General features: G+C 52.9%; 1 protein-coding gene across 3 annotated transcripts in view; it reads right to left on the bottom strand.

The window, feature by feature from the left end:
• LOC142024808 (butyrophilin subfamily 1 member A1-like) overlaps positions 1-26,893 on the bottom strand; it is a 50,526-nt gene that overhangs the window by 6,652 nt on the left and 16,981 nt on the right. The window contains exons 2-9 of one of the 3 annotated variants that reach the window (XM_075017054.1): positions 25,995-26,342; positions 16,530-16,811; positions 15,314-15,430; positions 13,491-13,523; positions 5,511-5,531; positions 5,382-5,408; positions 5,211-5,237; positions 3,287-3,369 (exon numbers count right to left, since the gene is read on the bottom strand). In XM_075017054.1, the coding sequence (XP_074873155.1) occupies positions 3,329-3,369; positions 5,211-5,237; positions 5,382-5,408; positions 5,511-5,531; positions 13,491-13,523; positions 15,314-15,430; positions 16,530-16,811; positions 25,995-26,342 (896 nt within the window). In that variant the 3' untranslated portion in view covers positions 3,287-3,328. The remainder of the gene's footprint in view (positions 1-3,286; positions 3,370-5,210; positions 5,238-5,381; positions 5,409-5,510; positions 5,532-13,490; positions 13,524-15,313; positions 15,431-16,529; positions 16,812-25,994; positions 26,343-26,893) is intronic. The other 2 variants (XM_075017052.1, XM_075017053.1) reach the window with 2 other exon arrangements.

Here is a 26,893-nt window from a genome sequence, read left to right as displayed (position 1 = left end):
AGTCTCCATCGTCCAGTGCTGTAAGGATGGAGGCAATTGTGATCATCCGAAAACGTTGCTTGCGTAGATACCTGTTGAGGCCGTGAAGGTCTAAGATGGGCCTCCAGCCTCCTGTCTTTTTCTCCGTCAGGAAGTACCGGGAGTAGAACCCTTTCCCTTGCAGTTGCTCCGGCACCCTTTCCACCGCCCCTATGAGCATGAGATGGGCCACCTCCTGCTTGAGCCTGGCTACATGGGAGGCCTCCTGGAGGTGGGGCTTGGGAGGAGGTCGCGGCGGTGGGAGCGACTGGAAGGGGATGGCGTACCCCGTGGCTATGATCTCCAGCACCCATTTGTCTGTGGTGATCCTTTGCCACTGGTTGTAAAACGGTCGGAGGCGATGGTGAAATAGCCGCTTCGGATGATCTTGTACAATGGTAGTGATGGCGCAGCCCTGGATCTGTATGTCAAACTTGTGGCCTGTGGCCCCGTCCCGAGGACGCACGGCCCTGCTGCAAACGTCGCCTGGGAGTTCTGTACTGCTGTTGCTGTTGATGCCGCCCTTGCTCGTAACCCCTGTGATACTGGGGGGCGCTGTTGCTGGTACTGGTACCGCCTTTGCTGTGGGTAGTACCTTTTCTTTGAGTATGGAGGGGTGTAAATCCCCAGGGTCCTGAGTGTGGCTCTTGAATCTTTACTGGAATGAAGGACCGAGTCAGTTGATTCGGCAAACAGCTTCTGCAAGTCGAAGGGGAGGTCAACTATCTTCGCCTGCAGATCTCTCGGTATACCCGAGGTTTGGAGCCAGGACTCCCGTCGCATCACTACTGCCGTTGCTGTGGAACGTGCTGCTGTGTCTGCAACGTCCAGAGCAATCTGAACTCCCATCCTCGCAGCCGCGTAGCCCTCTTGCACTATGGCCTTGAGGACCGGCTTTTTGTCCCCTGGAAGCGAGTCCATGAGGGAGATCAACCTGGTATAGTTGTCAAAATTATGGTTCGCCAAGTGCTCTGCGTAATTTGCCATTCGCAACGTTAAAGTGGAGGAGGAGTAGACTTTTCTGCCGAACAGCTCTAGCTTCTTGGCATCTTTGTCCGTTCCCCCTGTTTTAAATTGAGATGTTTTTAATCTTTGTTGCGAGGATTCCACCACCAAGGAATTTGGCTGCGGGTGGCTAAACAGGAACTCCATGCCTTTCGCCGGCACGAAGTATTTCTTATCCGCTCTCTTTTGGACAGGCGGAATAGTTGCAGGGGTCTGCCATATGGTAGTGGCGGACTCTAAGATCGCTTCATCAAGCAGTATTGCTACTCTGGAGGAGGCCGGAGAGCTCAAATTCTTGAGGAGCTTATGATGTTTCTCTTGCACTTCTGCTGTCTGGATGCCTTGCGTGAAGGCTACCCTCTTAAACAGTTCCTGAAACTGTTTGAGATCGTCCGTAGGATGGACATCCCCCAGGGCCGTAGCATCATCCGGGGAGGAGAGCGAGGAACCGCTGGGATACATCTCTCTGGACCCTTCCGGTTCCTGATGGTGATGGTGCACCCTCTCGCTGGAGGTTTGCGAGGGAAAATCTCGGGGTTCTGCGACCAGTCCCCCCTGAGATGCTTGAGCCTCAGTCCCCGGTCGCGATTGCCCTCGGGGGTACGAGGTAGTGTGTGGGGATCTTTCCCTGGTAGATTGCCGATGGTGTCCATGCCCCGCGTGGTAGGGATGACCATGGCAGTATAGACACTGTTCCTGGGAAGGTGACCTTGACCACTCCCTTGGCCCTCTGTGTCTGGGGGAGGGAGATCGTCGAGACGCTGGAGAGAGCGATTTTGCATAATAGTCCAGCGGTTCAAATCCCAGGAAGGGTGAGGGCGGTGCCAGCCATGGGGAGGCTGATTGTAGAAAGGGAGAAGGGGGCTCCGGGTAGGCTAGGGGGGACCCCTGCCTTCTGGTTGGAGTCTGTAACATGAGCGGAGGGCTGTGAGAAAACAGCTAGACAGCCCTGTCTGGAGAGGGGCTGCAGTGCCTCCTCTTGTGTGTCGCCTTTCCCCTCCCTGGAGGAGGTAACTCCGCCCCCTGATGGGCGGGGGATCCCGGCCCCGTTGGCACCGTGCTAGGCACGCTCGAAGGCGGTGCCGCACGTCCAGTGTCCTTCTGCGCCTGCAGGCTATGTGCCTGCGCACTCTGTACCGCCGGTTCCCTGGGGGTCGGTGCCGCTGTTTGCGGTGCCGCTGGTACCGGCGCTTGCTTAGCCGCCGCCCTGCCTGCGGTGCGGGGCGGCTGGCTGATTATCGGAGGCTGAGCCGCTTCCACGTGGCTCTCCGTGCCGCCGCCGATCAGCTGTTGCTGCGGCTGGGGGCTGCTTGCTCCTCCCGTTCCGCTCACTGTTGCTGCCGGCAGGGATCGGGTTGGAGAAACTTTCCTCCGTTTCTGCGCTGATGGAGTGAGGGAGGCAGCTTTCCTTCTAAGGGCCCCGGAGGGTCCCTCCTGCTGCGGCCGCTCCGGCACGTCTGGCTGGAGGGCCTTGTCAAGAAGCAGCAGTTTAATCCGCATCTCCCTGTCCCTCCGTGCTCTGGTTGTTAATTTTGCGCAGAAGGCGCATTTCTGTGCCACATGGGACTCCTCCAGGCACCTTATGCATAGACTGTGCCCATCGGACACTGGCATCGCCTCTCGGCAGGACTCATATTTTTTAAAGCCTGAGGAGGACATTGTTGGTGAGTCTTTGAGCTTTTAAGTGGGTACTTAGCACCTTCTTTGTGCTGTTTTCCCCCGTCCGATGGCCTGCCTCAGCAGGAGGGCTGATGGCCCTAGCTCCCGGCCTTCGGCGCTTGTTACTGGGACTGGACTGAGCTGTCCCTCTCGTAGCTTGTTTTTTTTTTTTTTTTTTTTTTACAAAATAACAACCGGCTAACTTATAGTAGCCTAAGTTACTGAAAACTTTAAAGAAAAAACAAAGTCGTTGAATACGCTAGTTGGCCTTAGCCTAGTCGGATTCCGTCTGCAGCCGACGGCGGTTAAGAGGAACTGGCGGGGACCGGATCGCGCACATGGCCAGGAGCGCGCAAGGGAGCGGTGCGCGCCGGCGCATGCGCGGTCCGGCAGAAACTGCTTGGAAGATCTGATCTGCGGCGCCGGGCAAGCCGTCACCTATTGTGGAGCACCCACGGGGACACTCGAAGAAGAACTGTCTTCTAATCCATGCCCTGTCATCCACTCCCAGCTCCTGGTGCAGGGAGGCTGGGGACAAACGGGGTTTGCATCCCTGCCCAGCCTCGCTAACAGGCATGTACGGACCTGCCCTCCACACACTTACCTCACTCTAGTGCTTGTTTGAGCCATGTTAAGCTCTTGGCCTTCACAACACCCCGGGCAGAGCGTTCTGCAGGTTGCCTCCGTCTGGTGTGAAGAAAGGCCCTCGTGTTTGTTTCAAACTCACTGCCTATTAACCTCTTTGGGTGACCCCTGCTTTGTGCGCTGAATGAAGGGGAACACTGCCCGGTTCATTTCTCCACAACTGCTGAGATTTTAGGAGCCCCTTTGCCCAGGGTTGGCAACCCCAGCATGGGTGCCAAAAGTGGCACATGATCCGATTTTCACTGGGAGCTCAGCCCTGCCCCTCCTGCCCTGCGCAGCTGGGAGTTTGGTCACCGGCATCTGCAGTATTTCCTCTGGCCCCTTGCTGGGACAGCCCCAGCTCTGTGCTGGGAAATGCAAGGGAGTGTGCATAAAGAACAGAGCCAGGTTGGAAGACAATTAAGGCCTCTATTGTCTTTGAAACTGGTTCAGCACTTTGTGCACGCTCCCTTGCATTTTCGTGCCCAGAGCTGAGACTTTTGCAGCAGCCCTCACACCCAGCTTCACATGAGCTCAGGGGCACCAGGCCCCCCACTAATCCTCCAGGCCAAGGAGCCGGGGGCTGGAGCAGGCCCCTTGTCCCATGCAGGGGAGCCTACAGGAACACTGGGCCCCTGCGCAATGTATGGGGGGGGTTTGACGTTATCACCCCTATTTTGAGAACAGCAGGTATCTGTACCAGTTAGAAAGTTTACGTTACTTTCACCCCTAGACTGGAGAGCAAACGAGGACAAGGCAAATTATGCGTCTGGGGACAGGCTCTTAAGTGGGAAGGGGAAATGTTTGAATCAACCCTCCAAACACCACCCCCCATTCCCAGATTCTGCCCCCTTGCCCACAAACTAGCCCCCCATCTCCAGGCTTAACCCCTCTCAGCCCCAAGCCCGAAGATTAACTCCTCCTAGCTCCAACCCTACCCTCCTCCACCCCCCATCCCCAGGATTAACCCCACTCAGCTCCAAATCCTCCCCCATCCTCAGGCTTTATCCCCCAGGCCCATGATCTCCTCCAGCTGCCTGCACTGCATCTGCTCCACCCACCAATAGCCCCCCCCACCTCGCCTCCTGCCCCTCTCCTCCTCCTTCTCAGCACGGCTGTGGGGCTCCAGCACGGGCAGACTCGGCCTCCCCTCCCCCCAGCTCTCCTGCAGGCTTAGCACTTCTCCCATCCGCAGCCACTGAAATACTGGCACTCGATGTAATTGGTTTCCTGGCTGGGTATCTCCTGCCGGCCGTTAAACCAGTTAAATTTAGATCCATTATTTCAGTGCGGCCAGGCCAGGAGCCACAAAAGGAGTCGGCAGCAGCAGCACTGGGATCAGCAACTGACTCCTTAAAGAGCCACACGCGGCTCTGGAGCCGCATGTGCCCAACCCCAGCCTGGTCCCAGGTCCCACCTCCACCTGGGAATGTCCCTGCTGAGAGCAGCCTGGGGTGGGGGTGGGGAAGTGCACACTGAGCATGTAGCTAAGGCATCACACCCCCGGCTGCCCCAGCTGTCCAGTGTCCTACGTGGCTGTGTGTTAAGGGTTGATAGGGTCGCCCTTATTGAACCATCTGCCCCAGCAGCGGGGACCCTCCTCACCCAGCTCCATAGAGACACTGAACAGCTCTTAACCCTTCATGTTATCGTAGAGGGAAATTGCACGTTTCATGGTGTGCAGACCCTGCTGTGGGGAGGGGAGGGTTCAGCCGTTCAATGCCTACTAAGGGCACATGAGATGAAGTGTATCGGGCAGCACCCAGGTGCCTGAGAAGGTGAAGCCATCGGAAATAATCTTTCACTACTAAGCACTTTTCCAAAGCCAAGGGTCAGAGAGCTTTCAGGGACTAGGGGGTGGGGATTGACAGATCACATTTCAGTGGAGCTTACAGCATAGTTACCTGCGTATCGTCGGACTTTCTCCCAACCTGAAATGAAGCAAATATGGGAGGTGAGAATTGCCCTGAGCACAGACTTGTTGAACAGAAAACTCTTTTAATAAAGTTTATAACAACAGCAAACATATTATCCACACGGTAACTGTCAATTGGGGAAAATGCGTATTTATTTACCTGCATTTAGTAGGGCTCTTCTCCACTCTGCAACCAAACACAGACCGAGAGATGAGACTTGAACACGGACACCTCAAACAGGAGACAAGTTTGTAGCCAGGTTTACATTAGCAATAAAAGACGACTTACCGAGTTCACCCTGCAGCTTCTCTAAAAGCAAAGAAACGAGAAACAAGTGAAGGTGTGAAAAGAATAAAGAGGCTGTTCAGTAAGATCCCACCCAACCCACATTGACTCTCGGTTCATAGGAGCTGTGTCTACACGTGCACGCTACTTCGAAGTAGCGGCACTAACTTCGAAATAGCGCCCGTAGCGGCTACACGCGTCGGGCGCTATTTCGAAGTTAACTTCGACGTTAGGCGCCGAGACGTCGAAGTCACTAACCTCATGAGGGGATCGGAATAGCGCCCTACTTCCACGTTCAACGTCGAAGTAGGGACCGTGTAGACGATCCGCGTCCCGCAACGTCGAGATTGTGGGGTCCTCCATGGCAGCCATCAGCTGGGGAGTTGAGAGACGCTGTCTCTCCAGCCTGTGCGGGGCTCTATGGTCACCGTGTGCAGCAGCCCTTAGCCCAGGGCTTCTGGCTGCTGCTGCTGCAGCGGGGGATTCATGCTGCATGCACAGGGTCTGCAACTCGTTGTCGGCTCTGTGTATCTTGTGCTGTTTAGTGCAAGTGTGTCTGGGAGGGGCCCTTTAAGGGAGCGGCTTGCTGTTGAGTCCGCCCTGTGACCCTGTCTGCAGCTGTGCCTGGTACCCTTATTTCGATGTGTGCTACTGTGGCGTGTAGACGTTCCCTCGCTGCGCCTATTTCGATGTGGTGCTGCGCAACGTCGATGTTGAACATTGACATTGCCAGCTCTGGAGGACGTGTAGACGTTATTCATCGAAATAGAGTATTTCGATGTTGCCACATTGAAATAGGCTACTTCGATGTAGGCTTCACTGTAGATGTAGCCAGGGAGAGCTCTGAACATCTCCCATGGGGGTCTGTGACAGGGCGGTTGATCTGCACTTGTGAAGACAGGTTAAAACAGACCATGGCAAGGGCTGTCCCGGGAATCAACCAGGGAAGGCTTGTGGCAGCCAATCAGAGCTGGGGGACCACATCTCCCCTGGCCAAAACAGGACGGATGGTCGCCCTATCTGGGGCACCGGGAACAGGGCTGCTGCCCCACCAGTGAAACTCCTGGCTTCCCCGAGCTGTGGGTGGCAGCCCCCACCACTGCAGAGTCAACCCCCACACTCAACCCCCCGAGGCTGCGGCTCCAGCCCCCTGGGCCCTGGCCCCAGCTCTGGCAGCCCTGCTCCACACCCCGACCCCTGGCTCTGGCCCCTGCTCCAACCTCCGCAGCCTGGTTCAAACCCGCCGTAGCTCCAGCTCTGCCTCCCCCCATCCCCATCCCCGTCCCTGTCCCCGGCTCCAGTAGCCCCACTGCAATCCCACCTCCCCTGCCCTGGGCTCCTGCTCCAACCTCCACAGCCCCCTCAACCCCCCATGGCTCTGACTCCACTCCCGGCTCCCGCTCTAACCCCTGACACCTAGGCCCTGGATCCAACACACTGAAGCCCCAGTTCACACCCTCCGCAGCTCCCGCTACAACTCCAGCAGCCCCGGCTCAGTTCCAGCCCCCGCTGGCGGAAGCCTGGCAGCAGCGGAGTTACCGCGCACTCTGGCTCCCAGCTCCCTTAGGTGGGGGAGGCCAATGAACCCTGTGAAATACGGGGCAATTAGCCCCTTGTGCAAAATAAATCAGAATGGCACCCGAATTACAGGGCTGTCCCGCTGAAAACGGGATGGATGGTCGCCCCAATCGGAGCCCAGGAGGGCCGTATAAAAGAGATGGCTGGCCAGGGTGAACACGCTCTCGGCTCCAGCCATGGCTGGAGGGTCCTCTACCTGTTTGCAGGAGCTGGGTATTGTGGACAGAGCAGCGCTGGGGAAGGGCAGGTGAGCCGGGGGCATTCTGATCAGGCGAGCTCTAGGCCAACTCTCTGCCCATATGAGCAGCCACTTCACACTGCAGTGTGTCCCGGAGGTAAGGGCTAGATGAAGACTATCTGTGGGTCACTGAGACAAAGTGAGTAAAAGGGGCTTGAGGGTCCCTGCGAGGGGAGGACCCCAGAGTGAGGCAGTAGCAGAGAGCCAGGCTCTGTGGTCAGGGAAGGACATGGGTCTGAATGTAAGGTGAGCTGCGGGCCAGAAGAAGGCTCTCGGAAGCTGGGTGAGTTGATTCCCATGCCACCAGCTAGAGATGCTACACTGGCGAGTTCTCCCCATTACAGGGTCTACTTGTTATAAAATCTGGGATTCTCCCTCCCAATGCATGGACACAGGGGCCTCACAGCACGGCGTGCGGCTGGAAGTGAATGACAGCACAGGGGAGTTACAAGGCAGAAGATTTAATTTGATTATTGCAAATTCATCGGAGTCATTGTTCTACCAGCAGAAAGCAACACACACACTGGGGCGCTCAGCTGAGCTCCTTCATGGCCAGCGTTGTACTGGGGACATAGAAATCCTGAGTAAGCTAAATGGGCTGTCTCCCTTCCCTTTCCCCTGAGTGAAGGGGACCCCCCCCACAACTGAACTCAGTGATGTTCCTGTCCCTCTGTCTGCACCAGGATAGCTACTGACAATCAGGTACCTCAGCCTCAGCATTTGAACACACGTTCTAGACATCAGTGGCAGAAACCTCCTGGCTTTGTGACAAGTATAGAAGCCTGACTGCCCCTGCCATCTCCATTTGATCCCTCAGGACCCAGGCCGAGGCAGTGATCTCAGGCAGAGGATTTAGGGGTAAGTGTGTGGTTGGAGTCGGGGTTAGTAGTCCCTCGCCACGCTTCAGTGAGCCAGGCTTCTTGCTTCCTCTTCAGCCAGCTGCTGCCATCAGGGTTCTCACCCTCCCATCCCATCCCAGGCCAGCCCCAGTCTGGTCAGAACCCTGTTGGGTCAGTTGGGTGAATAGCCAGAGTACGTGTTTGGAGTGGGGGGGAAGGAAGGGGGCTGGAGGCATTTGAAAGTGGTGGTGATTGCGATCCCTGCTGGATACAGCATGAGCTGTATGAAAGGAAAGCAACATGTGAACTTGAAGTTACACATTCCATGATGGCAGTGAGTTTTCCTCATTTAGCTGATGCCTTTAGTTACAGCAGCCGTTCCCTGGGTGCCTGTTAGCAGCAGCCCAGCCCAGAATCTCAGCAGTGCTGGCATGTGTGGCCCTGCCCTGACATATCCTCTTTGTTCCCAGACCATCTCCTTGTATAACCCCTGCAACAGTGGTTCTCAAACTTGTGGGCCAAACATGCTCCATGGAAACCTTTCGGTGGCCCGCTCAAGATGACAAAAATGCCTCCTCCTACCTCTAAATACCTAAATACTCGTATTGGGTTACTGGAGTTACAACGTAAGGAAACACTGTAGCCAGAAAGCCAGCCCCCTCTCAGACCAGCATTGCTGGGAACATAAGGGAGCCAAAACAACAGGGCACTTAACATAAATTCCAGCACAGCCTTTGAAGCTGTGAGAAGCACAGGTGTGCTGCTGCAATGTGCCTCTGGGAACATATACAACGATTAGGCTCACAGCAGACAGAGAAGCTGTGACAGACATGGCTCTTAGCCCCTACTAAATAGCGTGATGCACACACACCCACATCCTAGGTGGGAAAATATTTACCCTAATAAAAGGAATGTCCAGTAGTCGAAACTTATTGTTTCTCTCCCTTGCAAGTGTAAACTACTCTTGCGAGAGCTGGTGTCACCCAGACAGACCAGCCCCAATTTGGCATAAGAAAGGAGAAAGAGAATAAAGGAGTACAGAGGTATAAGTATGGGACCTACAGCACCATGATTTTTGAGTGCTTTTCACTATCTATCTGCTGGTCAGATAAGTGACAGCCTCCCAAGGCTTCTGCAGCTAAAAGGGTCCCTGAGCCTTGTCCCTTATTCGTCTTTCCGCGGAATTGAGTGACCGATCCTGGCTTGGCACCGCTGGAATCGAGAGATGCAAGGAGGGTAAGAAGCACCCACACCTGATCTCCTATCTTTAGTGTACACATATTTTGAAATAGAGCTCTATACTTTGTTTTCTTTCTTTGGGATCATGGCTTCAGCTTTGTAACTTGTTTGTGTGTAACATCTATACATTTAAATAAGTGGGCACTAGCAATTTTGTAACCACATGATTAGAATCTAGTTTAATAAATTTTGGTAACTGTTTGTGCATAAGCCTGACTTGTTTCTCTGGTTTACTGTAAAGCAGCCAACACAATTAAAGAACCTCAGCCGTTTTGGCTATAAAGCCTGGCCATTAGGTGAGAGTACTAAGAGCCTAGTGTTGAGTTGTGCCGCCTCCACGGGGCAAACTCTTGGGGCGCCTGTCAGTCAATCCTGACTGCCCACTGCGAAGGGGCTCTGAGCTCTAGCAGTTAAAGTCACGGATGGTATAAAACGGGCATAGCTGGCACCTCACCAAACATCCTTGGCCATCGGCTAACAAACACAGATAACCGGTAAGAGAGGAAATATTGTTCAGCAAAATGATTAAACAGAGTAAGAGCTTTAACTTCATCCTGTTAGCTACCAAACTTCCTTTTTAATTAAAGTAAAATATTAATGTGTGCCCCAAACCAGGTTTCAATGTTCTATTTATGGCAGGGGTGGGGAATCTTTTTTGGGTTGGGGGCCACTGATCTCTACTGATGTGGGCTAGTACTGATACACCTCACTCCCTGGTGCTCCAGCCTCACGGGAGGGGACGCAGGGACAGGAGGGAGGGAAGAACAAGGTCCATGGCTTCCCGCAGGCCTGAAACTCTTTGGGTCCCAGGTTAGATTTTGTGGGCCTCTGGGATGAGGCCAGCAATGAGGGGTTCAGTGCCTGGGAGTGGAATGGGGAGGGAGGCTGAGTGCTGCAGGGGGTGTCTGTCCAGAAGGGCCGGCGCAGGAGAGCACTGAGGGTGGGAAGGGGAGAAATGTGCAGCTGTGGGCTGGGTAGAGGGTGTATGGCAGGAGGAGGGTGCAGGAGCAGGCTGGAGGTCGGGGCTTTGGCAAGGGTGGGTGGGTGCAGGAGCAGGCTGGAGGTCGGGGCTTTGGCCAGGGTGGGCGGGTGCAGGAGCAGGCTGGAGGTCGGGGCTTTGGCCAGGGTGGGTGGGTGCAGGAGCAGGCTGGAGGTCGGGGCTTTGGCCAGGGTGGGCGGGTGCAGGAGCAGGCTGGAGGTTGGGGTTTTGGCCAGGGTGGGCGGGTGCAGGAGCAGGCTGGAGGTCGGGGCTTTGGCCAGGGTGGGCGGGTGCAGGAGCAGGCTGGAGGTCGGGGCTTTGGCCAGGGTGGGCGGGTGCAGGAGCAGGCTGGAGGTCGGGGCTTTGGCCAGGGTGGGTGGGTGCAGGAGCAGGCTGGAGGTCGGGGCTTTGGCCAGGGTGGGCGGGTGCAGGAGCAGGCTGGAGGTCGGGGCTTTGGCCAGGGTGGGCGGGTGCAGGAGCAGGCTGGAGGTCAGGGCTTTGGCCAGGGTGGGCGGGTGCAGGAGCAGGCTGGAGGTCGGGGCTTTGGCCAGGGTGGGCGGGTGCAGGAGCAGGCTGGAGGTCGGGGCTTTGGCCAGGGTGGGTGGGTGCAGGAGCAGGCTGGAGGTCGGGGCTTTGGCCAGGGTGGGCGGGTGCAGGAGCAGGCTGGAGGTCGGGGCTTTGGCCAGGGTGGGCGGGTGCAGGAGCAGGCTGGAGGTCGGGGCTTTGGCCAGGGTGGGCGGGTGCAGGAGCAGGCTGGAGGTTGGGGTTTTGGCCAGGGTGGGTGGGTGCAGGAGCAGGCTGGAGGCCGGGGCTTTGGCCAGGGTGGGTGGGTGCAGGAGCAGGCTGGAGGTCGGGGCTTTGGCCAGGGTGGGTGGGTGCAGGAGCAGGCTGGAGGTCGGGGCTTTGGCCAGGGTGGGCGGGTGCAGGAGCAGGCTGGAGGTCGGGGCTTTGGCCAGGGTGGGCAGGTGCAGGAGCAGGCTGGAGGTCGGGGCTTTGGCCAGGGTGGGTGGGTGCAGGAGCAGGCTGGAGGTCGGGGCTTTGGCCAGGGTGGGTGGGTGCAGGAGCAGGCTGGAGGTCGGGGTTTTGGCCAGGGTGGGTGGGTGCAGGAGCAGGCTGGAGGTTGGTGCTTTGGCCAGGGTGGGTGGGTGCAGGAGCAGGCTGGAGGTCGGGGCTTTGGCCAGGGTGGGTGGGTGCAGGAGCAGGCTGGAGGTTGGTGCTTTGGCCAGGGTGGGCAGGTGCAGGAGCAGGCTGGAGGTCGGGGCTTTGGCCAGGGTGGGCAGGTGCAGGAGCAGGCTGGAGGTCGGGGTTTTGGCCAGGGTGGGTGGGTGCAGGAGCAGGCTGGAGGTTGGTGCTTTGGCCAGGGTGGGTGGGTGCAGGAGCAGGCTGGAGGTCGGGGCTTTGGCCAGGGTGGGTGGGTGCAGGAGCAGGCTGGAGGTCGGGGCTTTGGCCAGGGTGGGCAGGTGCAGGAGCAGGCTGGAGGTCGGGGCTTTGGCCAGGGTGGGTGGGTGCAGGAGCAGGCTGGAGGTTGGGGCTTTGGCCAGGGTGGGTGGGTGCAGGAGCAGGCTGGAGGTCGGGGATTTGGCCAGGGTGGGTGGGTGCAGGAGCAGGCTGGAGGTCGGGGCTTTGGCCAGGGTGGGTGGGTGCAGGAGCAGGCTGGAGGTCGGGGCTTTGGCCAGGGTGGGTGGGTGCAGGAGCAGGCTGGAGGTCGGGGCTTTGGCCAGGGTGGGTGGGTGCAGGAGCAGGCTGGAGGTTGGTGCTTTGGCCAGGGTGGGCGGGTGCAGGAGCAGACGGGTAGCAAGTCTGGTGGGGGGAGGGGAGGCTGTGGGAGTAAGGGGGGAGCACAGTCTGGTGGGGGGAGGGTACAGACACGGGCTGGGAGGCAGGGGCTCAGTGGGAGGGGTGTACATCAGGAGGATGGAGGTGCAGGGTCTGGGCACAAGGGGGATGGGGGAGCACCTACCTGGCATCACACCCCCCTGCTATTCCCAGGCACCGTGTCCCAGGCATGGACTCCCGCTGTTCCTATTGGTTGTGAGTCCAGAACTGCAGCCAATGGGAGCAATGGGGAAAGCCTCCAGGCTGCACATCTGTGCCTGCTGCTCCCCTAGCTGGGTGAGGGGCACTGGCAGTGCACAGAGCTGCTTGCTCCCGCCATGACCTGAATCCAGCCAGGCTCAGGGCTGTTTACACGCCTCCCACACCCCAGCAGGAGGCCACTGCTGGCGCTCTAAGCTCACAGGGCCGGGGCCCAAGGCTGAAGTGCCAGCGCAGGTTCTCCATTGTTGGGGGCAGGGGGAATCCCTGAGCTCACGGCCCACTTGCAAGGTGGCTGTGGACCATTAGTGGTGCCAGGACTGACGTTTGAGACACCTGAGCTACAATAGGGCTTGAGGGGGATCTCAGAGGGCAGCCGGCAGCAGTTTTCTGCTCTGCCTGCAGAGGAGGAGTCTGCCCCCGGCTGGAGCCTGTTACACTGCTCTGGGCCTTCAACCCAACACAAAAGTGTGCAGCCTCTCTGGGTCTGAGGAGGACACTGAGCAAGTGATCTGGGTGTAGCCAGTGCACCAGCCCAGGGAGATCTGCCTGAGTCTGCAGGCAGTGACGCTGGCTGCTCACACTCAGCACGGTGGGGTTGGGATGGTGACACTGAAACCTTTCCCAGGACAATTTGTCGCAATTTGCACTTTTGTCAATCAGAGTTGTTAAGAAAAACACACACTCCCGAACCAGAGACATTTTGCCAATGGAAAGCACTGGTGCCACAGCCCTTTGTCAGCAGAAAAGCCTCCTGCTGCCAAAGCCGCTGCAGCTAGTTGGGGATGGAAGTTTCTGACTGGCAGGTGAGCTCTCTCCTGCCAGCTAACAGCAGACACGCTGCCTTCCTTTCAGCGGCAGAGCTGTAGCACAGCCTCTAAGGCCATGGGTTCAACCTTTGCTCATTTCCAGACCCCTAACTTTGAACAGAGATGCAGACCCCTTTTGAAATCTTCAGCACAGTCGCAGGGGCCCCATGGACCCACAGGCTGCACATCACCGAACTGTGCTGAGAAGTGTGTTATGTTTACACGGATAACTTAATAGCAGTTAATGTAAGTGGTCCAGACACTGACCTTTCTCTCTCCTGTGCTCAGACAGCAGGGTCTCTAGAAAAAGAAAAGCAGGAGAGGTGAGATTTCACACAGTCATATTTATGGCAACCACCCCTGCATCAGTTAATGTAACTGGCCCAGACACTGAGCTTTCTAGCCCTCCCATTCAAATTGCAGAGTATCTAGAACAAGAAGGGTGAGAGGTGAGATTTCATTGCATCTTCTTGATGGTGAGGTTCACGTTGCTGTTTCATGCAGCTCTGCTGTAGCTGTGAAATACAGAAGCAATAGATGGGCAAATGAAGAGACTTGGTCAGGTCCATATGTGGAGGTCTCTGCACCCCCAGCCCAGGCCAGTTCCCAGCCTTGTGGGTGGTACATGCTCCTTGGGAAAGTGAAAGCTAGGAAGAAACAGGTCCCCCGCATGTACCCAGCACAGCCTGAGCTAAACCATCGTGTGTCCAGACTGACCAGCATCCCCGATCAGTTGTGCAGTTCCTATGCGTGTTTGTGTTACAGCAATGCAAGCCACCGCGCTCACCAGTACAGGTGGCGTGGAGAATCCTCCGAGAGGTCCAGGGACCAAGACAGTGACAGTTAATTGTTCTGAGTGCTTAGTGTTCGGAAATGAGCCCAACCTGGTTCTCTAGGCACAGACACAAACTTTACACACCACTCAAAATGAGTGAGTCCTGGTACCTAAAATTGGACTCAACCCAAATACTGTATTTGTAAAGCCTCCAATAAACCTCTCTGATTCTGGTGCTGACAGGATGAATAGGTGACAGTTCTAAAGGTACCAAACCCAGTTCCCCCGTTCACAGACACAAAACACAGCTCATCTCTGCTCCTCTGAATTACCTGCTTTCGTCTTCACGGGGAAATCCTTGTAACAGGCACTTCCCCTTCCCAGTCCTGCCGACAGTGGTACATTTTGACATAAAGCTCACAGTGCTTCAGGAAAGAGAATCCTCTGGGTAGGACTTTCACAGCTGCCTTAGGGAGTTTCTATATTCGGTGCCAATGAAGTTAAACAGAAATTGCATCCAGACCCCTACACCAACTTTCAAACCCCAGCTCCCTATAAACACCGAGATCACTAAAGGCCAATTTCTGGCCTCTGAGTTGAAAAACCCGCATCTGAGCACTTATGCTGCAGCAGAGAGTTCATTGTCCTGCTCCTGTCGCAGGTGTAACCCAGATAACTCCTAACCTTTGCATGGGCACAGCCACTGCTTTCCTCACTCACAGCTCCCAGCTGCAAGCCAAATGGGGGAGTGGGGCTGGGCCCTAAGAAACACATCTTACACTTTCTGGCTTCCTGCAAGAACTTAAGTTCCACATGTTAGTGCTCCAAGCAATGTTTCCGCTGACTATTTCCATCCCTGGGTGGAAGAAATTTTGTTCTGTGCACCAAGGTGTGAGTGGATGTGCACCACCCATAGAAACAGAGGCTGGTGACTGTGAGCACTCTGCTAATCAGCTGGGTGGCACCTGACTCTCACCTGAGAGGCCACCCAAGTGCTCAGCACACAGGGAACACCAGCTCCCAGCCCAGCCCACTGGGCCCAACACGGCATTTCACACTCAGCAATGCTGATCCCCAGGGAACAGTTCACACTCACATTCAGTTGGACTCTCCAGTGAGAGCTGAGGGGTGAAACCACTTGATTCACTTCAGACAAAGTCATAATTTATTCAGGTCCCCCGTCACCCTCAGCCCAGCTCCTGCTGCCTGCAACTCCTCTGAACAAAATCAAAACCCACTAATCCCAACGCCGCTACTAATCTCTCTCTCCCCCCACACGTTCACCCTCCCGTCTGCCCGACTCTCCTTACTTCACCTTTTGCTCTGTGCTGTCTCCAGAAGCAGTAACTGGCCAGGGGGATGAGAACAGCCAGCAGAGGCAGGATCACAGCCAGAGCCACCAGCCAGGGATTGATCCTTGGGAAAAACAGCTCTGCAAGAGAGAGTGCCCTTGACTTGGGAGCAAATATGTGCAGCAGGAAGGCAGGACACTGGGCCAGTGGGGACTCTGACTACACAGGAAAATACACAGGTAGATGTGACACTTTTATGTTGTTAATCCAACATGGTTACTCGATGAGCGGGGGTGTGTTAGGGGGATAGGAAAGGACTCTGCTGTGCCAAACCTACCTCCAACTGGTGTCAATTCGAACATCCCCGAGGCCAGGGATAGACAGTAGGTGGAGTGTGAACCAAATGTGGGTGACCAGAAACTTTTGAATACACCCCAAACTCTTTATTTACTTATTTTACCTTATTATATTCTCTGGAGTCTGGACCGTGACTCCTCCTGGACCAAGAAATTTGGAATTTGACAAAAAATAATGTACGTCGCACTAGTCTGCTGTGCACTACCTGGGTGCAGGGACCCTGCAGTAGTGATCGAACACTTCGCTGGTGCATGTTGATCAGTTCGGGTTTCAAAGCAGGGTGGACTGAAGCCTAAGACAGAACTGTCGGTGCAGGCAGCAGTGCCCAGCAGGCCAGTGAGAGGCAGAGTTACACCCCAAATTGCCATGAATTGACCAGTGGACCAGCCCTGATCCTGATCACTTTGCTGCAGAGCCCGCTAGTCTGCAAACATGAGCTGAAAATCCCACCCTTAAACAGACGCGGGTTTGCTCAGAACTTTACCAGACATGCTCAGCACCTTGAAGATTCAGGCTACTAAGGAGGAGACATGATGATAAATACAGGCTCCACCTCCTAAAACCAGCACGTTCTGGTTTGACAACATTGCTCCTGCACCAGAGAGCCCAGGCAGGAGGGCAAGCTGGGGCTGCAGCCAGAGCCAGAGCCAGCAGCCACATGGGTTCAGAGGGCTGGGAAGCCAGTGGGAGCCGGGATTTGTGGCCACAAGGGCAGCCAAGGAGTGGGAATCAGAGGACATTAACCTGCCTTGGTCGAGCAAAACACCTCGTTTGCGACCATGCAGGTCCCAAGGGTGCTGGACCAGGGAGGTGCAACCTGTACTCTCAGCTCCTGTCTGCAGCATCTCAGTCTATCCATACACAGCGCGGACGGCAACTGACCTGCTATGGAAATCGCTGACTCTTTCTCCTGGTTGACACGGTGGTTCCTCACACAGCAGGACAGTTTCTGATTGGACTCTTCTGCTATAACAATGGTAATCTCTGTTTGAAACAGGCCGCTGTCCTTGGGGGAGACAGTTTCAGAGGCCAATGGTAAGCGCTGCCCCTGGTGATCTCTCCACTGAGCCTCAGGCTCTGGGTACCATCCGGATGATCGACACACCAGCCGGATCCCTCCGTCCTGATGTCCCTCCACAGAAATGACAGGAGCAGGGCCCAAACCTACGGAAGAAATAAATAAACTTCTGATAATTCTACAGTGTCCAGTGTTGAGCCAAAAGCTTTATTATACTGTTATCAAAAGCCATTTCCTGTTAAACAGAGACCTGAATGTGATTTCATGCATGTGTTTGATTAGTTACACTAGGTGGGTTCCAATCTGATAGAATTAATCTTAATGTTGGGGCTGTTGTATGCACAAACTTGGTCCAATTTAGTTGAGTGGTTCAGTAAATCCAGTGCAAACCCCTGTGTAGACACTCTGAATTCAAGCAATCGACTCAAGTAAAATTAAGGTAAGTTATTTCCTAACCATTTAAGACTGTGCATACAGGGTCTGCACTATTTCATGAAAACTATGGCACTTCGACCTATAGACAAATCATAAATTAATTCACAAAGAAAAGCAGACACTAGGGAGTTCAATGTCATCTCCATTGGAACATGGAACATCCGAACACTGTGGGCAACTGGAAAAGTAGAGCTGCTTCAGAAGGCAAGGGAGAGATACCAATGTGATACACTTGGACCGGCAGAGATGCGTTGGACGGCATCAGGAGAGATATGTGGTTGCAAAGTCATTTGGTCAGGAAACGAAACGCAGCATGAAGCAGGAGTTGGATTCCTTCTTAGCAAAACAGCTAGAAGAGCATTATTAGGATACAAACCGGTGAGTGCAAGAATGATAGTTGTGCAATTCGAAGCAAAAACCACTCAACATCTCAGTCATTCAGAACAAAAAGCAGTCAAGTAGCACTTTAAAGACTAGCAAAATAGTTTATTAGGTGAGCTTTCGTGGGACAGACCCACTGCTTCAGACTCAGTCATTCAGGTGTATGCACCCAAGTCAGACAGGACGGAGGAAGAGATTGAGCTATTGTATAAAGACTTGACAAAGACGGTGGGGGAGATACCGAAGAAAGATGTGCTGATCATCGAAGGAGATTGGAACGCGAAGATTGGAACAGATAATGAAGGTTGGGAGAGAGTCACAGGAAGGTTTGGATATGGAGAAAGAAACAAACCAGGTGGGAAACTGTTACAGTTTGCTACAGAGCATGAGATGGTGATTTGCAACATGAGATTCCAACAAAAGGACTGTAGGAAGTGGACATAGCGATCGAATGACGGGAAGTCCAAGAACATGATAGATATGATTTTGATAAGAAGAAGATGGATAACATCAGTACAGCAGTGCCGAACTTTCCAAGGAGCGGATATAGACTCAGACCACAGTCTAGTGATCGCAAACATCAAGATAAAACTCAAAAGAAAATGTAAGACAGAGTTTAAGAAAAGAAGAGACACGGCGAGGCTACGTGAGGAAGAAACAGGGAATGCATACAGAGCAGCGCTCGAAGAGAAGATTAAGAATATCGGCACAGAGAAAGAGCTAGATAAGAGAGTCGCAGGGATAGTCACTGCTATAGAAGAGGCAATTGAGCAGACTGTTCCAGAAGAAGAGAATATCAATGAGAAGTGGATTACCCAGAAGACACTGAAGTTGGTTCAAGAGAAGAGAGCGCTGAAGATCAGAAGACGTGTGTCTGAGATGGCAGAACATCAATATAGCATGAAATGCAAAGAGGTAAGGAAAGCAGCCAGAAAGGATAAGAAGAAATGGTTAGAGGAGCAATGCGAAGATATCGAGAGGTACTACAGTGAGTGTAAGACCAGGGAGGTATATAAGACAGTTAGGAATATTAATAGGAAATGGAACTGAAGCAGATGGCGATCAAAGATGAGAACGAAGAAGTGCTCATAAACAGAGACAAGATTGTGCAGCGATGGACGAGATATTGCACTGATCTATACAAAGAACAGTTGGACTCGAGTGTCTCAGAGACTGATTGAAGAATTGAAAGAGATATCTCCCCCGAGCATCGAGAATGAAACGAATATTTCAAAGGAGGAAGTAGAAAAAGCAGTGAAATGACTAAGAAAGGAAGTACATTGGAGTGCAAGAACTACAGAACGGTTGCCCTAACGAGTCATCTAGGTAAGGTGCTGATGATCATACTGACTGAGAGATTAAGATCGCAGATAGGAGAACACATAGAAGATGAGTAAGTGGGTTTCAGAAAAGACAGAAGTACCATACAGCAGATATTGGCACTCAGACTGATAGCAGAGAAAGCTTGACGAAAGAAAAAAAACGTACACGCTTGCTTCGTTGATTTTCAAAAGGCATTTGACAGTATAGATCAGAAAGTGACTTGGGCGGTGTTGGAGTCATACGGAGTGGGTAGCAGACTAATATGGTTGTTGAAGTATATCAATGATAATGCGGAGGCAGTGGTGAAAACATGCGGGGAGTTGGGAAGTTGGTTTAACACAAGTGGAGGTACGAGACAAGGAGATCCAATATGGCCAAGTATCTTCATCGCACACCTGGAGAGAGCGACGGGCAAGATCAAGGAAGAGGTAGAAGGGATATCTGTGCACAGGAAAAGAATTAACAACTTGAGGTTCGCGGATGATATAGTTATCCTTGAGGAAGATGAGGAGAAGCTAGTGAAAACAGTGCAGGTACTAAACAAAGAAGAGAAGTGGTACAGACTGATTGTGATCATCAATAAAACAAAAACAATGGTATTTGCAGATAAGGAAATAGGAAGGAAGATCAGTGTGGATGGTATTCAACTAGAAACTGAAGAGAAGTTCACATATCTGGGGAGCAACATAAGGTATGATCTAGACTGGAAGAAGGAAATAGCGACTAGAATAGCGAAAGCAAGAGCGAGTTTGAAGGCGATGGATAAGATCTGGAAAAGCAAAGCGATTTGCTTAAGAATGAAGCTGGGCGCTTTGAAAACGTGTGTATTCAGCAGCATGTTGTACGGATGTGAGACGGGTGACAATCAAAGATTGGAAGAGAGGAATATTGGCGTTCAAAACGAGTTGTTATGGAAAGATTCTGAGAATAGGATGGATGCAGAAGGTCACCAATCAGGAATTATATAGAAGATACGCCAAAAGAGAACCTGCTGCAGAAGGTTATAAAACAGAAGCTACAACTATTTGGACACATTTGCAGAATGGACGACAAACGAAAAATCAAGACCCTGGTATCCGGCATAATGGAAGGTTCAAATAAGAGAGGCAGACCCCACAGACAATGGGTAGATGATGTAGTAGATTGGTGCAAAGCTAGTCTACAGAAACTAAGTCACTCTGCACTGGATAGGGAAAGATGGAAGGAAATAGTGAGAGAGGCATCAGACACCAACGGGCGCTAAGCCCACGGTTATTGATGATAATGATATACGACTGCTGAGGGCGACAGCGAAAAACTCTCACTCCTCTGAGAGCCAGGAAACACATCTACACCCACAAAATACTAGAGCTTAGCTAACAAGGAAATCCAGGGTTAAGGTAATGCCTTCTACAGCAGGCCACACCTTTACTGATGAGCTACACTGAAATGAAATGAACTTAATGTGGAAAAAGAGGCTTCAATTGATCCCAGTCTGTGAAGTCAAAGTGATTGTTATTTTGATTGTGGCTGCTGTGCAGAGAAGGCCTTACACTGTTTGGAAATTTAACACAGAAGATTCTCCATGGGGTGGGAGAGAAGGGGCGGCTGTCTGGAGCCTTCTCTTGTCAGGATTCTGTTTTTAAAAACTCAGATTTGATTGTCTTTATATAAAATGTAAATGCATAACAAACAAAACATACACATGCAAACGATGCAAAAACATGCACTTCATTGAAGTTGCGTGTAAATAACAAATACAACATGCATTCTCATCAAAACCAGAACAAAAGCAAAACAGAAAGAAACAAAAAGCCTGACCCACAGAAGTCACACAGAGCATCAGTTATGAAAGTTACTCATAGCATAGGGGATATGGCTGTCTGCTAGGCCAGACAGAAAAGAAATGCAACATACCCCCTTGGTGTGTGGAGCCAGGAAAGCCATGCTCACCCCACTAAAAGCAGAGGGGTGGGACAGGAAGTTTAAAAGATGGACCTTCATTTCACTTGGGCAGGAGCCAGCAAAGGAGACAGATGCCTCCCATTCTCTGCAGGGACTTGTGCCCAAGAGGGTCCTCTGTAGCACTGAGGATTGAAAGTCACTGCCAGGGCTGCCAACCAACAAGGACACTGAAGAGCTGCTGGGACTGCCAATAGCTGGGCAGCCTGGGAAGATGGAGGATACCCACAGGATAAAGGTGGGTGGCCACTTACCCATCTTAGGTCAAGATGCTTGTGTTTGCTTGGCCTCAGCCTCAGCCATGACACCAGGCAACAGACTCCTCCATCCTGACTATAGGCCCAAGCCCCTGATACTTATGTTCTGCCCTTCCCAGAGGGCTTGAGCTCCAGTAACTGCTCAATTCTCATTAAGGGAATTAAATTTTACAGACACGTGGTAGCAGGGGATGTATCCTCACTCCAAGGCTGATGGGGAGGGATGTTCATCGATGCTTTCTTCACTACACAGATAAATAAGGGAGAATAGAATCAAAGCAAACAAGGAGATTACTGTATACTGCAGGTTGAATCTCTCTCGTCAGGCACCCTTCAGGACCTGACTGGTGCTAAACCAGAGAATTTGCCAAACCATAGGGGATCAATGTTGTCTAGCAGCATTACCAACACTTCCACTGCTTCCTGGGCTCTTAAAAGACATTTAGAGGAAAAGTAGAGCTAAGTAACAGCAAAGGACACTGGGAGTCAGGACTGGTGGCTGTTAACAAACTTTATGGTACTGCTGGAAACTTGGCCACAGCCAAGAGAAGTGGGCATCTGGCTAATTAAAACTATGCTGGACCATAGATGTTGCCAGACCAGAGTGTGCAGGATCAGAGATATTTACCCTGTAAACTGTGTCATCAAGAATGCTGGTCTATACAGAAAGTGACTGAAAAACAAGTACATTCTTTCTGCACCAGATGATTCCAGTGATTAATGCCGACAGGCCTATAGGAGCCTGGGAAACTGAGCATTCCCCATTCTACCAAGGCTCATGAAACCTTACATGGAAAACCTGGACAGTGGCAGGTAGGGATTTGACAATAAGGCTATCAGCTTCAGCATGACCTGGAATGAGCCTTTGGCAGATCAAGGGTGTGCTGGTGCTGCCTTTGTGGCAGTTTAGCCATAAATGAGGAAAATATTCCCATGGTCATGGCAGACTGCTGTGTGCACCATAATATTTGTGAAGGCAAGGGTAAAAAGTTTCCCTGGGGTGGAGCACTGACACAAATCATATGAGTGCTGAATCGGAGTAACAGACAACTGCTAGTAGAGGGGCACAAGGAAGGACGGGGGAAATCAGGGAGGTTTTGAAGCAATATTTGAGCAATGAACAACAGTAATATGTATTATACATCACACTGCCATGATTAACTCATTTCAGTTATCTTGTTTGGTCTCAACATTCTAGATTAAACTACTTCTGTGGTATTTCTACCAGCACCAATGACTTCAAGTAGGATGCAAATGACGATTGGTTCTCCTGCAGAGACTGCTTTTACTAAACAACAATTAACACACACAGAAGGATTGCTGGGAAGGGAGATAAAAGGGAAGGGCAGTGGAGACTCTCAGAGCTCTGCGTAAGTCCAGTTGTCCTTCTGAAAGTTGTGCAAATGCATGGGGTGAACAGGGCACAGAGAGATGCAGGAAGCTGGAAGGAATGTGTGAGCAGAATTAGTGGAGGGCACGGAGAGTCATTTTGCGTTGGCAGCAGGGGAAGGCAAGCATGCACATGCTCCAACTGAAGTGTGAGTAGGGATTTCGGCATCTCCGTTTGCTCCTCCATCACATTAATGGCTCACTCCTGTCCCTTTAGAATGTGCTCCTTACTTTCTCTCCTGCCTTTCCCTTTCACTCCACTTCCTGCCTTCCCTTTTCTCTGCTCCTGACGACTGGAGCACTGCCTGGAACACGTCCTCCTCGCTACGCCTCGGTCATTTCCTTAGCTGGTGCTGGTGTGCTGCCAGTGTGAAAAGGAATCCCCCGAAAGGCCTCGTCAGCATTAGCACGGGAAACAGTACCAAAAAGTGTGATGATTAGTTCACACACAGCATCAATCCCTTCAGAAAAATTCACCTGCTGGTACATATCTCTAGAGGGTTCCTGTGAAATCTCAGTGTGAATTAACATACTCCTGTACCACGCTTCTTCTCTTCACTGGGAAATGTGGAGCCCACTGCAACACAGCTAATCTTGCAGATTTGTATCCCTTCATCCACTTCTACAATACACAGACCAACGAAGAGCTGAACACCACAGAATGGAGCGGCACGACCTCAGAAGATCAGTTGCCAGGGCTTTCCTTTCCTGCATCATGCACACCAGAGACAACCTGCTGGACTGGCTGAATCTCTGAGAAAGAGAAGCTTTCTTGCCACGTCACTGGCAACCCTGCTGTGTGCTCCAAATCATCCTCCGCCTCCTTGACCATGACCTTGTCACCATGTTTGAGCCTGGTGTCTGATGTCTCCAGCCCCACCAAAGTAAGAACCAGGCACTTGCAGGTGGAAGCGGGGCCACTGCTGAGGATGTCACCTAGCTCCTAGTAGAAGTGGCAGGTCTTTGGTGCAGCACCGGAGACATGGTTTCCCCCTGTGCCTTTTGGTACACCTGCCTCAGCTCCTTCATCTTTGCTTTGTGCTCTACTGTGTTGCATTCATAGCCTTGGCCTTCTGGTGCTCTTGCACTGCAGTTCTGGGGAGAGCTCCGCACACAGCTCCAGGAAGGTGGCTTTCCCCATCTGAAAGTTCAGCAACCACTGCCCATCATCCCAAACGTGCACAGCAGTGTGACCCCACCACTGAGTGCTTGTTCCCTGAACCCCAAAATGCCGGCCCATTCAGCACTGCTGCTCCCCGAACACCAACAGTAATCTGGTGTTTCTTCCACTACCACGCACAACATTGGCAGCTCTGATTCCTGCTCAGATGTGGTGCTCAGGACAGACTGCACGACCATCCACAAGAGTGGCCTCAGCAGAGCAGAGCAATGCAGGTTCCATCCTTTCCGGCCGAGATGGGAGACACTCAGTAAACTGGGGCCATTCAGAAATGCCCTGAATTGCAGTCCAGAGCCCATGGACCGCTGAGGCAAAAAATGCATCATGTGACGTTGGCACCACGCCACTGATACTCTGCGACCGACTCGGCCGTCTCACTCCGCTTAGCTACAGAGGGTGATGACGAGCACAGTGGGAATAGTTACCCCCATTGCACTGCTTGAATGACTGATGCGAAAGCACCAGCTGTGCATGCCTCCTGCTGCCAGAGGGCGTGTGCTGTGAAAATGCACTGCTGAAGTTACCACAGCACTTCTCCGTCACTGGCAGAACTTTTGGTGACGGACGTGACATTTGTTGACCCTGCGCCTGTGTTGGCCACAGTACGATTATGACAGGATGGCACAATCACGATGCATTTCGTACTAGATGCTCTCAGAAGGCGTCGTTTTCCAAGTTGTAAGTATCCCATGTGTGTGCATGGAGTGGTCTGAGCTGGGGGGAAGGTCACAGCACCCAACTAAAGTCTCCGTGGTCTGTAAGTTCAGTGCTTTTCAGCAGGGCTGCAGACTGGGTATAAGCCCTGGCCCTAGGGCAGGATAGGGCGTCCGTTAATGAGGTCCAGCTCCCTTTCGGATGGCTCAGCTGTCAAACAATACACCAGTGGCTGCCCCGAAGCAGGGCAGAGCAGCAGGCACGCCCAGGGCCATAACGAGCGTGAGGAAAATGAGGCTCTCACCTGAGGTGCCACACCTCAAAGCCGACTGGGTTACACAGCTGAGCAGCTCCCTCTGACCTCCATGTTGTCCTTTAAGAGCCATTTGCGGCTCATTTAGCTGCTGGCAGTGGCAGCTGCTGCTCCTGCTGCTGCGGGGGCCGGGGGGAGATAACACAGAATAAGCTGCATGTGGCTAATTACACCCCTGCAGCTGCTGTGGGTGCTCATGCAGTGCCCCCTCCCCTGCCTGGGGACTTGCCAGCTGGGATTGTGATGGTGTCAGGGGGGCTGCAGGGTGAGTGGGACTCTGGGGACAAGTTGGTTTTGAGGGCCTGGGGTGGACGTGGATGGGAGGAGCAGGCTGGGGTCAGTCTGCGTCCTGCCCCTTCCTCCTCTTTATCTCTGCTACCTGTTGCCCTGGCTACTGCTCCCTGCCCTGATCCACGTTGGGGGGCAGGGTGAAGCCCTCCCAGCTGCTGGGTGCCAATCTGTGCAGCAGGCGTGAGGGGGGAGCAGGCACCAGGGTCACCTGAGCTGCCTCCTGCTGGGTGTGGCTGACGCCTCTTCCCGTCACTCACTTTCCCTCCCTGCCTCCTCACCTTTGTCCTCCAGCAGCAGCTGCCACCTTACGAGCCATGTACAGCTGGGACACAGATGTGCCCTGAGGTGAGTGCGTCGTCGCCGCACCCTTATTACAGCAGGTTGTGTCAGGAGCAGAGAACAGACTCCTTGCCATGGGGATTGGCAGAACCCTGGGGTCAGACATGACAGTGATCACCAGGGTGTGTGAAGGTAACAGCCCAGGCCACCCACAGAACAAGGGTGATGGGATGAGAACAGTTTGGAAGTCAGGGATGGTTCGTGTGGACCAAACTCAGTGTTTGAGCATAAGGCAGCTGTTCACTTCACCGGCTCTAAACCTCAGGTCCTGGTTACAGAACTAGCTGTGCCTCTCCTGATCTCTCTCACAGCACCTGCAGGGCTCAGGCCTCCTGCCTCTACCTGTCCTGGGGGTGGGAATGTCTCAATTGTCCCGCACACAGACCAGGGCTCTGTGTATCAACATCTGTTACCCTGAACGGGCCAGAGGTGAGCCTAGATCAATCCGTCAGGGCGGGTGGGATCACAGCCACTGCTTGAGCCCCAAGTGCACACAAAACAGTTGTAATTACCCCAACATCTTCATGCCACCTGACTGTTGGAGGTATTTGTGTGTCTCTTTAACCCCTTGCTCAAATTACCTCACCTTTGGGCCACTAACCCCACCCCAGACTCCAATGAGTCACAGCAGTTTTTAGGATAATCGAGCGCACGTCCGGAGTTTAGAAAATTGAGAAAAAATGGATATTAAACAATAAACTAGAATCAAACTTGACCAGAGCTACTGCCCCAGGATGAGAAAAATCAGGTGTCATCTCACAATGAACCCTCTGAATCCCCTTATTACCCGGTTGCAGCTGTCAAAGTATCAGAACAATTTACTGACCTGCCACCTGCAGTTCCAATAAAGCTTCTTCATAAAAGTCACTGGACTGAAAAAGACAGGTGTACTGCCCATCATCTGATGGTCGTATGTTGCGTATTCTCAGGGAAACTCTCCCACTGGTGATGTCGTCTTTCAAGAGCTCAGTTCTCCCTCGATATTCCAGCATCTGTTCTCCGTACTGATCCTGCCCCTCACTGTAGAGGTGCACAACTGATGAATAACTGGATCGGAACCATCTCACCTTCATGGTCTCAGCGCTCATGCTGGGGGAGAGGTGGCAGGGCAGGACGGCCTCCACGCCTACAAAGGCAACGACTGGATGGTCAGGTCCAATCACTGTGAATCGTGCTGTGAAATATACAATGGAAATTAAATCAGCGAGAGTCTGGGGGCAGGTGATAGGAATAAGGGGATTTCAACGTTCGCAGGGTCATTTCGAAAAGGACCTCAGTGTAAAGAAGCCATGGGCAAGCAAACCATGGCACTTTTGAAGTGTCGTTGCTGGCGCCATGCTAATGAGGCACTGAATATTCATTTCAGCATGTCATTAATATCCTTCGATATGGCCATTAGCATGGCCTTTTCAAAGTTTTCAGTTAGTGTCGACACAGCCACAGTGAGGCCTTGTCTATACTACCACCGGCCGTTAACCTACGTTACACAACTTCAGCTGCATAAACAATATAGCTGATGTAGACGTACCAGATTTGATTTTAACAAATAGGGAGGAAGTGATTGAGAATGTGAAAGTGGAAGGCAGCTTGGATGAGAGTGATCATGAAATCAGAGAGTTCTCAATTTAAGGAAAGGTAGAAAGGAGAACAGCAAAATAGACACAATGGATTTCAGGAAGGCGGATTTTAGTAAACTCAGAGAGCTGGTAGGTAGGATCCTGTGGG

This window comes from Carettochelys insculpta, chromosome 22 (genome assembly GCF_033958435.1).
Source record: "Carettochelys insculpta isolate YL-2023 chromosome 22, ASM3395843v1, whole genome shotgun sequence".
NCBI lineage: Eukaryota > Metazoa > Chordata > Testudines > Carettochelyidae > Carettochelys > Carettochelys insculpta.
The sequence above is the reverse complement of the archived record's forward strand: the minus strand, read 5'-3'. Positions and strand labels throughout refer to the sequence as shown.